At 37.6% G+C, this 12210-nt stretch overlaps 1 protein-coding gene across 1 annotated transcript in view; it reads right to left on the bottom strand.

The window, feature by feature from the left end:
- The window catches only part of LOC149804857 (tRNA (guanosine(18)-2'-O)-methyltransferase TARBP1-like), a 92680-nt gene that overhangs the window by 38837 nt on the left and 41633 nt on the right, over positions 1–12210 (bottom strand). Inside the window, exons 13-15 of the mRNA XM_089945356.1 lie at positions 10380–10579; positions 2159–2360; positions 1634–1816 (exon numbers count right to left, since the gene is read on the bottom strand). Of these exons, the coding sequence (XP_089801482.1) occupies positions 1634–1816; positions 2159–2360; positions 10380–10579 (585 nt within the window). The remainder of the gene's footprint in view (positions 1–1633; positions 1817–2158; positions 2361–10379; positions 10580–12210) is intronic.

Raw genomic sequence — 12210 nt, 5'->3', positions numbered from 1 at the left:
AAATAAAATTTGTAAAATACTCATTTGTTCTTACTCTCTTGGGGAGCAGCTGAATCTTGAGGATGGATGTGATAAATCCCAAGATAACCTGGACATCATTCAGACTTTCAAAAATGACATGATTGCAAATAAATGCTGACTGGTCACAACTTAAAGCCACTGGATGACTAAAATTATGAAAACAACTCATTCAACACAAAATTTACTAATCTTGGGCTAGCAAACTATCACTAATTTTGTAATAAGGTCGTGAATATAAGCAAGGTCGTGAATATAAGCAAGGTCTTGAATATAAGCAAGCATAATCTTCAGTCTGGTACCCTACATTTGGTTTTAACAGCCCTCTAGTTTTGATGGAACTAAATTTGAATTTAATCCAAACTGTAATTAACTAATATTCAGAAGAGATGGACAATGCTGATATGATCTTTACAAACTGAAAATAAACATTATGGCAATAAAATAAAATGAAGCAATATGATCTGCAAAGAACAAGAAACAGGTTGAGAATTTTCAGACTAACTAGTATTGAACCTTGTTCAAAAATTTAACTCGTGGTGTCCTCAACTACCAAATGACCAAACACTACCTTTCACTTTCAATTTTTTGGTGTAACAGAATTTTGGTCTGGATCACAATTTTATGAGCATCTTGATTTTTAGCTACGATGTCGTAGCCTCACCTTGATTTGTTGTGGTTGAGGCTACTAACTGACCCCATATCATGTAATGGAGCGAAAAAAAATCATCACTAAAGTCAGAAAACAAATAGTGTAGAAATCTACTACATAAGTATAATCATGTTGTGAAAGAAGTTTGGCTTATTTTGAATTTATTAAGCCTTTACACGATCAAATAAATTAGCATGGTTACACTAACCTCACTGTGTCCACCTTTACAGATAATGCGATACTCTCACCGTGACCCCTTTTCTATATAAGCCTTGCCAGACCATATTTGGACATTTTCTACACTATGTTATTATCAATCAAGTGGCGAATAATGGTTTCTTGGTGGAATTTCAAAGTTGCTGTTAACCGTATTTACTTTTAATGCACAGAATTTCTGACTCAAACCGTGCCATATTTTAACTACGATTTATTTACGTTTCCAAATAAGGCCTCAACGTCCTTATATGGCATACAAAAAAACGAGGCTGAAAACGGAAGTAGTCAATATTTTAACTAATATGGCAGACGATCTAAACGAAAATATCGGACAAGAAAGGTAAATGCAATTTTATAACTATTTCTACAATGATTTGCGATACTTCCGGTATTAAATAAGAGGACTACTCAATTTATTTCATTATATGCAAGGAAATTTATTTCATTATATGCAAGGAATATGTTCAAATTGTTGATAATAGGCTAAAAGAGCAGTGGGTATGATTCACAGCCGGCTTGCTCCATTGACACATATATGCTCATGTTAGTACCCCGTCCACGAGGTAGAAGTAGGGGTACTAATATTAGTACTACTTGAACTTATACTAAGATATCCTGGAAATGGAGGTAATTATTAATGTATTTTTTCTAGTTACTTTAAGGCATAAACAAGACCCTCTGATTAAAACATTTCAGAGGAATCCATAAAATTATCATGCCTGTTGACTGGTACTAAGCGTTACTTACTTCCTTTAATCTCTTCAGCACTTGTGAAGATTCTGAGCAGGCTAGGCAAGCTGACTGGAACACTGCAGCACAGAATGCCGTTAATAAAAGCCAGTAGATCTGCTGTCTATATTCCTCCTGCAGTCGTGACCACATGGCATTGAATGTCTGAACTACTTTCTCTTCATCATCTGAATCAAGCAGCTGTGGAAAGAACAAGTGAATAGCTGTCAAAAATATTAAAAATTAAATATTCTTTGGTAAAGGACTCTGCCAGCAAAATATTTAAATATTCTATAAAAAAAAACTAAACTAACTTTGGCTCACTCATCAGAAATTCACCATTCTCTCTGTAAGGAATCTCAACATCGAACAATTCACTAAAGGTCATTTAGGAAAATTTGATCCATTTATCGAAAATGTGGGTTCATCAATCAATAATATATGGAACTATTTGCAATGAATTAATGCGACTCAGCTCTGCCTATACCTTGAGCATACCTGTAAATAAGTTCTGGACATGATGTTGGCCACTAAGCTAATTACCTTTGAAATAATAATCTTGAGGCAGTTGAAGACTGGTAAACATGTTTCCCTTGATCCTACAGACAGTGTCTGAAGACACAGATCCAATATGTCAGACACTGGTCTCCACATCTCTCCACTTTCCAGTGCTAGCTGTAACACCTGCCACTGACTCCTCAGGAACAGGGAAGCTATTTTACCCCATTCATTTTTACTTATTGAACTGAAACAGGTGATACATAGAATCTTACACAAGTGTTAATTTGATACAAAATTTATGAAAGAAAGCAACTTTTTTCAGTAAATTAAGTTTCTCCTGGAGTACTTACCCAATTACATTAATGTAGAATATATGCACTACAGCCTCCCAAATCCAGCCCTCCCAAAAAGTAAAATTAGTCTTTTCTATTGTTATGTATATATGGTTTAATTTAATTGTTTGTTTGTTAGTTTTAATTTTGTTATTATTCCAGTACATGCTATTGTAATGTAATTTTATTTACTGGAATAGAGTTTAGTTCTAATATGTTTTCTTCTTCAAAGTAAACAACTAGTAATAGAAACTTTGTATCTAATGCTGACCTAGTTCCTGACCTTGATTCATAACCATTATCAGTTGCAGTAAACAATGTTTTTCATTTTTTAAATATTTTTTCTCAGAGTAAGGTTCATAAAGTGGAATTGAGGTCATACTTGGAGTACGTGGCAAATAACATGTGTTTATTGTTACAAACCTTTGGTTTTCCCAGAAGGATGAACTCTTGACCTCCACCCGGGAATCTGTTTTGCATTGTAGTTAGATTTATTACTAATGTTTTGAGAAATAATAGTCATTCTTGCCTTAACACTTGAAACTTAAAGTGTTTTATGTTGTGACCATATCTGAGCTAATTATTTTATTTTCTTGAAATTATATTTAAGAAAAGGGATTCATTTACCTGGAAATACTAGTGCTCTAAATTAATTCTTGGACAAGGATATTTATTGAAATTTATACAGGATTCAAAAACTGGAATAATATTTTCTATGATTCAACAAGAGACTATTGACACTGCAGTACTTCACAGGTTACAAATGATGTTATTGTCTTCCATTTTGGATTTCATCGGGACTCAAACTCAGATTCATTTAGGACTTTTTAATAATAGGACTTCTATTATTTAATTCTTGGATTCATTTTGACTTTGATTCATAAAACTGTAAGTTCTTTTTCTCATTTTATTCCTTGTTTTTCTAGGGAAATAAATAACTTTTTTAATTCTATAAAGCTTGTTGTTTTCACTCTTTTCTTGTTACTTTTGTAAAAGCCTGAAGACGTAACACTATATACATTATATAGGCAACAGGCAATAACTCTTACCCATTACTGCCCCATGCCACCTACAGGTGGCATCAATTTTAAGCTGAGTGAAACATCATGTAACAGGATGCTCGCATTGTGGGAAAGATGGGAGAGTATTAAAATAATGTGATAGGGTATATATTATAAGAGGAATATAATTTACTTAAAAATTTGATTTTTCCTTCAAAAGCATTCTCCAATCACATTAATGTTATGAGAATAGGTAATAAGCAGAGGGAACATGGAACATCCTATCTATACCTTGGTTGAGCTCTGAAGGAAGATTACTGGGTTCCCAATATGAAGGTTAACCTACTCTCCTAGCTTGCAAGCAGCACAGCCAGAGATAATGTGGTCAAGTCTGGGAAGAAGAACTACTGAGATCTTACCACATACAATTTCCAGGCAAATCCATCAAAAGCTGGACAGGGTGCCCATCCAGAGGTTGTGCTGATGTCAAAAATGGGTCGAGAAGCCACTTGTGCAACTGAAACTGGGTCTACCACATCCAAAGTTTGCACTGTGGAACCCATTCTGATGGATAAAACTCGAGAAGGTGTGAAATGATAGCCTTGATGACATCTTTGATTGACAGTCAAGTCAAGCCTCACAGAGACTGCTCTTATCTTATGAATAAAGACCTATTATAGCGATATATCAAAGCATGCCGTGCATACTACCCATTTCAACCACAATGATTGACTGGTTATGCCTTCTTTCAAAGGTTTAACGGGGAGAAAAAGGCATGTCAGAGCTCCACAAACTGGCACAGTCTGCTTCAGATAAAGCCTCGGTACACCATCTAGCTCCTGTTTGAAAGCCTCAGGGGCTCTGTCAATACGGGACAGAAGTCACATTATGACATTCTGCTCGCCCACTGACGACAATCAATTCCTGGCAACAAAGGCAGGTTGCATACCAAGCCATCTGACTGAAATTTAAGGTAGGCTGGGTCAGCAGAGAGGACATGCATTTCACTAACTCTGCATGCCAAAGCAAAACACTATCAGGAAACAGGTATTGTACGAAAGAAGCTTCAGTAAGGTCCTGGCTAAAGGCTCAAATTTCTTTTGAATTTGGCCAAGTAAGAACCAAGGAAAGATTCCACTTAGGAAAACAATGTGAGTGATTTAGGCCTTATGAAGTCAAAACTGACAACAAAGGGGCCATCCATTTAGCATGTACACAAAAATCTGGCAAAGCTTGACCCCTCACCCCTCCCTGTACACATGCATACTTTTTTACACTCCCATCTGCAAACATACGCTTGACGCACCCCCCCCCCCCGAATTCTCTAGAACAGCTTATTATATTTAATCCATACAGAAACCATAAAGGCTTAATAATATTAACGTGTTTAATAAAACAGTCCACCAACGTTGAACGTCTGGCTGCATCAAAGAAATAAGCTGCCTAACTTTAAACAGTTTGTCTAGTGTCCGCTAAAATTTAAATGCCAACTGAAGTCAAACAGGTTACGTATTAGACAAATTATTATTGAGGTTTCACCCCCACCCCCCATTTCCTATGCATATGTACATTATCAGTAGACCCCAACCCCCATTTGCAAAAGTATGCATTTGGGTTACCCCCTCCATGCGTACATACTAAATGGACAGCCCCAAATCAGAGAGGTCTTTGTTATGACCAAGATCCTCCCTACCATGATGATGGGACATGCCCTTAATAGTAATAGGAGCCAACTTTTTTTCCTGAACCATCCAAAGAAAAAGTCAACTACCTGTGGGACAGAGGCACTCTAAGGGATAATGTTTTGACTTTGCACCAGTCCCTGAAAATGTGCCACATCCCTATGCAAGCCTTTAAATTGGAGGGTCTTCTAGCTTGTGTGATTCTTTCCACAACTGAAGGGTTCGACTGTTTCTACTGCAAGGCTCTCCCGACAAGAGCTAAGCATTATGGACAGGATGGTACAGGTAAGGATGGTACAGGTAAGGATGGAACATGTTGATCTGAAGCTGTTTGAGATGATTCATACTGACTGGAATCAAGAAGATTGTTGATCCATGATTTGTTCCTCTGAAGCAGGGAAATCAGAATCATTTTGCAATTCTGGCCTCTCAATTTCTGTATAATTAGACTGTTGTGTAGGGGCAGGCAACAGACCACAGACCTTCGCAACTAAGAGAATGAGCACTGACAGATCAAGCCATGGAATCCAGTGCTGGGGAAATTAAGGTGGACAGTTTGTTATTCCATCTGGTTTTAAAAAGATCAGTCATTTGATGCCTCCATAGCTGGCAAATCTGATGAAAGACGATGGATGGATGGAGGGTCCATTTTGTATGGAGAATCTGTTCCAGCCTTGATAGAGAATCTACCAAGATACTGTGCCAGAAATATGTCTAATCTGGATGTTGATTTTGCATTATGGTGGAATGCCCAGACTGGAATGTAGATTTTGGATGATTTGGTACTACCCTGTTCAAGGTGATTCATCACCACCACTGGATTGCCTGACATGGTAAGCACCATCTTGTTCTGAAAAAAGAAGCACCAAAATGAAAGGTTTTGATGATAGCTTTCATCTCAAAGACACTGATGTTGAGACCCATGTCCTCCAGACCACCACTGGTCATTGGCAGTGTCAAAGTCCATTAATAGATGGATTCCTCAACCACAGGTGCTTGTGCCTGTACACATGGTCACAACAGAGTGCCGGTGTTCATGCGGTATTCCTGGCATGAGCCAACCTGAGTTGCACCACTGGTCCAGGAATGATACTATCTCATTTGTTACACTAATGCTGTAACTGAGTGGCATGGAAGAGGAATGCCCTAGAAATAGCAAGGTCATCTACAAAAAATGCATGTAGCGGCAACCTAGAAGGAAAAGATTGGCTGCTGCATATGACAATCCAAGGATTTGCAGAAACTCCCTGGTTGTGATAAATTTTGTGTAGAAATGGATTCTGCATGGACAATGATTCAGACCATCTGAAGCTGGGGATGATGCACCAGTTTGAGATGGGTGAGAAAATCCATATCCAGATGGATGAAATGATGGGATGGACAGTGATGGGATAGACAGTGATGGAATGGACAATGATGGAATGGACAATGATGGGATGGACAGTGATGGGATGGACAGTGATGGGATAGACAGTGATGGGATGGACAGTGATGGAACTTCCCAACTGATCATAAAACCCTGATGATGTAAAAGTGAAATGAGATTGTTCTTTCCTTCAGTAAGAATGGAATTGATCACATGTTTCTGGAGGATGTCATCTAAATACACTGCTGTGGAAGGAGATAAAGTCATATGGATACAATACAGTGGAGTAGTTTTATAAATGCCCATGGACTTAAGTTCAAGCTGGATGAGAGCATGAATCTGATAACAATATCCTCAGTATGCAAACCGGGAATTTCCATAAGGATGGATGAACGGGAACATGAGAATATGCACTGACAGACTGAGACAGATGGCGAGGTGGTCTGATCTTGCCATCACCATCTTAAATGCCATTGGACATCCTAACTGGAAAAGGCTTTTGAGGAAAACTCTGGAGATTGTGGATTTTGAACAATCTCCACCACCAGGTTACTGACTAGTGTTCAGATCTCTTGCTATAAACGTGTTGCCATTACCAAGTCTAATGGTACTTTCATCAGGAATAGAGAGGATGAAAGTGTAAGAGTTTGCCAAAATAAGAAAAGCTCCTCTGAAACAATCTGGATCACAAACTTGCTTGGCAGAAAGAGATAAATTCAACGCCGAAAAAACAAGAGTCAGGCACTAATAAAATACAAGTCAGTGGCAAGAGAGTAGAGACATGGGTTTAGAGAAACTTTGCTTCCTATCCCCTTATCTGAAACTGAATAGCAGATTGTATTCATGAATGGGATTGGGATCACAGCTGGTTTTTCAGTTGTGCAAAGAATGATCCCATATCTCCTTTTGTCTGGTCATCATGTCATTGAGGGTGAATCAGAGATGATGTATAAGGCCATGGTTGCTGCACAGAGAGCTGGAAGGGCAGTTCTTTTATCTTGCCACTGAACAGTAAAGGCGATCCACTGACAAATTGGCAGGGTCAAGGCAGGATGTGCATTGCTGGATTTGTATGAAAGCCTAAAAAACTCAACAGAGATGCCCAGTCAAACAATGAAGACATGGACACTATATTGCGAACAAGGTTCGAAATACTGTGCAGAATGTCTTTATCCACGATATAGAAGCAAGTGAAGTCAGATGAACACATCATAGTTCTTATCTAATACCGGGTGATCTGTGAAGAAGGCATTGGACAAGAAATGGTGTTTTCAACATGGTATCGCCATAGACAAGGCACATCAAAATGGGTCTTATACCTGCAAATTTGCCAAGAATGCTGGAGGTTGACTCTCAGAAGAAAAAAAGGCTTCGTCTTAGATGACAGCAATACCACATCTATGCAAACGCTGTTTGAAAAAACAAGAGTCAGGCACCAATAAGATAGATTTCTGTGGGCAGTTGGGGAATACAAGTCAGTGGCAAGAGAGTATAGACATTGGGTATAGAGAAACTTTGCTTCCTATCCCACTAATCTGAAACAGAATTCTTCATTTACATTTGCTGCTCTTTTAGTAAGATGACCCAACGAAGTTCAAAATTATATTTCTAATCTTCCAGTCAATGGGTCTGAAATAGGGAATTCTTATCTTACCTAGGTCAATGGTCTTGGCAGAAAGAGACTCTGCAAATTCCTTTTAAAAAAATTGACAGCAAAGAAGACAGAAGGAAGGGCTGACTTCCTTTTCATCAGAAACAACTGAGGACTTGACCCTGCATTCCAATGTAGAAAAGGGGGAGTGGCAGATATTCTGAGTTCAGCAACATACCATAAGTTCTTTTGCTGCCTAACAGCAATACTCAGTCTGCTCAATGGTGGGATCTAAGCAAGAATCATCATCAGGTTTGTCCCCACACTCATTACCTGGATCAAGATCAATATCTGTATAATACATTCCTGTCTGCATAGATGAGGCATTGCTGTCATCTAAGACTATCACGGTAGCATCCAAGATGGTAGGCAATGAGTAAATGGCTAGCCATAACTGCAGCATGTAGTTGCTGAATTGGTACAGACTGTCAGATATGTGGATGGCAGTGCAGATGGCTGTATTACCCGAGTAAAGGTAATGTTAGGCAGACAGACAGATCTATCAATAAGCTCCCAGGTAATGTTAACGTACCACGGCTCAGCTTGATGAGGCATAGTATGATATGTAATGGAAGCCATGCAGTCACGGAATCATATGGATCAAGAGTCAGGGGGTTGGTTAGAATGGTCGGTGGCCAAGATGGCGTCAAAACTGTTGTGCAGCTAGATGGCACAGCTCATTCAAATCATTTATAAACCCCATGTACCAGGATTTATAGGCCCAAAGTTCTGGCTCTGACATGTGTGTGTGGGGGAGGACTTACACCACCTGGGCTGCCTAGAATTGAGTGGAAACTCCAGCAGAGTGCCAAAATTCTCCAGATGTAATGGTGTTCCCCACTAGGCTGGCTAAAGACTCTGAATAAGGTGAATGTTCAAAACATTAGTTCTCTTAGTCCTATGATTTGCCATGTATCTCCCCCGAGTCTTGCAATTTTCCTTAGAAATGCCAACCGCGTATTCTCCATAAGCTGCATGTAGATGACGACATACACTTTGTACTTGTGAGACACGAGTCATGAGATTTCTCGCTGCTTTGCATTCTTGCATTTAGCTTACGTAATCATCATAGTTAATTCTAAAACAATAAACTAAGAAAAGAATTAAAAAAAGAAATGCAAAGTTTACTTTGTTTTGTATACCAGAGACAATCACTACACCTATTGCATGAAAACAAACTTCAGCATGTTCTATTTACATAGTTTTATCTAGCCATGCGGTCAGAGAACACAGGTGACAAAAAAATTCACAAAATTATGGTCAAAATTATAACAAAAATATGTAAACCAGTTGTAGAATAATCCTTAAATACATCTAAAACAAATAACAAAATCCCCAATGAAAAGCAGACAAAATTCAAATTGATTTCAGGAGGCAAAGTAAACATAGTTGTCAGTTCACAATGAAAAGCTCAAAACTGGTGCCATCTGTAGGTGGTAAAGGGGAGGCAATCAGCAAGATCTACTTCCCTTTGTTTACAGACAAAAAAACCCCCAAATTTTCATCTTTGGGAAGGCTGGATTCAGGAGGTAGAAAGGCATATATTCCTAATGTGATCAGCGAACATATTCAAAGAAAAAACTGAATAATATTCAATGCCACATGCTGTCTGAAGCATGAGGCATATTGTAATTATTCAAAAATATTTCATAAATGTCATGTTTTAGTTTCTATTTGTCACATAACATCAAAACCTTTTCATTTACTCAATAAACATGCTGTGTGGCATTTGCTATGCCACAGTACTGAATGGATTTTATCATATCAAGAGGCTACTAAAGGTAAACATTATATAATAACAAGTAATTACTGCAAAAATGATGGTAATTTAAAGAGAAGTAGTTTCAACGTTCACTGGAATATTTCCTTAGGTATTTGGATGTATGCATTTAATTTGCGTAATGGTTGGCATGGATGTCTAACCACTAGGCCACCGGAGTGGTGTGCATTTAATTGGCAACAGGTTTTTATTATGTAGTCCATCTGAGAAAATTAGCTCAGTAATAATATTTGTATCACCTGATGTGCTGAGGGCAGATAAACAATGGAAGGTCAGCACTAAAATTTTTTCAGATAGATATATAGATACATACATACACACACACACACACACACACAGACACACACATAGACTGACAGACAGACAGATAGATAGATAGATACATAGATAGATAGATAGATACATAGATACATAGATAGATCGATAGCTGTGTGTGTGTGTGTGTGTTTACCTGTCTTGCCCATCCTCAGTAGGTTTAGAGAAACACAGGTCAATCTCCAGATCTGAGACAAATCTACACATGGCAGCTTTTAACTGTTTTGCATGATCAGGGTAGATGGGATACTGGAATGATGTCTCTGATAAAATCTCTGCCATAACTCCCAAGAAACTTGTAGCTGCTAACTGACACATTCTGGTCTCCACATTTTTCTATAACAATGCAATTAGCACTACGTTAATGTAAATATACTATCATCCACAGTATTTTGTGTACAGCACTCTATAATGATTTGATGAATTTGATTCTGGCACATGAAAAGTTCATAAGACATTAAAAATAGCAAGAATGTTCATCGGTGGTAGAATTCTCTTCCAAAAATCTCTTACTAACCGGAAATCTGTGGTACAAATTTTCAGTATTTCTTGTGCCTTTGACATTACTCAAGTCTGCAACTGGGTGTATATTTTAGATCATTTTTGAAGAAAGTGTATTTTTTCAACAAACATATACCAAGTCTGAGTCAAGTCTTATGCTTCACTGTATTCAATAGAATAAATATAAAGCTCTCAAAGTCTTACCAATACAAACCTGTATGCTAAATAATGTTTAAATTTGATCATTCTTAGTAAATTTATTTTGGTGGTTCTGAAATCAGGGACTATAACTCTACTTGTGTAAATGATGTAGAATGGTGAAGATCAACATCATTCAGTGACAATCCCTGCATAAATAAATCTCCATAAATAAGAGTCTGGATGAAGGAGGCATAACTCTTTTAAATGTCAAACAAAGTTGGAATGAACAAAGTCACATCAAAACGAAGTGGCATGCTAAATTTGGTCAGAAAAGTCAAGTTGCAAAAATTAAAGTGAGCGAAGAGCAATTTAGACAATCAGGGGACACAACTCCTTTAATAGATCTCTTTGAGCACTAGACATGAAATTCATTCAGGTCTTATCAATATCGAGCTGACTGTAATCCAACAATCCTTGGTAAAGTTAAGTTGTTTATACTGACTTTACAGAACAGACAATCAGGGGGAACAACTCCTGTCAATGATGCCATATACACTAGAAATGAAATTCATTCAAGGTCTTGTCATATTTATACTACAAAGCAATCAAAATGAAATACAATAATCCTTAGTACAGTTAAGGAGAACTAGCAATCAGACATCATATTTCCTGTAAATTATGAAATAGGAGGCCAAACAAGTAAATCCTTTAGAGGTCTCATTGAAGTTAAAAATGGATACAAAAGTTTGTTAAGATGCAACAATGCCAAGCAAAGTTATCTTGCAAACACCAAATCATAGTGAATGGACAGAAAGACAGTGATTACTGTTGGACTCTGCCCTAACAAGGACAACAGCAACCATTTCTAATCCCAAAGTGAAGGATCATGGATAATCCCTGGAAATCATAGTACTGTGTTTAATAAAAAACAAGACATTGTCACCAAGTTAGAATCTACCTCTTCACATGGCTGTACTCTATTCAAAACTGAATAAACATAAACAAAAACATTTGAAAGAACCTTTCACACACAATATGAACAACCCAACAATTATATCAATTTTGACAAAGAAAAAGTCCACGACTGATATACTGAAATTAAAGTCCACATTAAATTTGCTATTAATCCAACAGAATCTTTTCAATGCCTTTTGAGCGGGAATGAAATCTGTGACCTACAGGACCAAATGATATTTGGCCTGATATGGTTACATTTCACTTGCCCCATCATAGAATATAGTGAAGTCACAAAAAATTAATTTAAAACGGTGGTTCCCAACCCAAATAAGGATCATGAGGACGTTCTAGAGGGTTGCCAGGATTTT

Source organism: Sinohyriopsis cumingii, chromosome 2 (genome assembly GCF_028554795.1).
Source record: "Sinohyriopsis cumingii isolate HCF-2022 chromosome 2, ASM2855479v2, whole genome shotgun sequence".
NCBI classification, from domain to species: domain Eukaryota; kingdom Metazoa; phylum Mollusca; class Bivalvia; order Unionida; family Unionidae; genus Sinohyriopsis; species Sinohyriopsis cumingii.
This window is presented reverse-complemented; position numbering and strand designations above follow the sequence as displayed.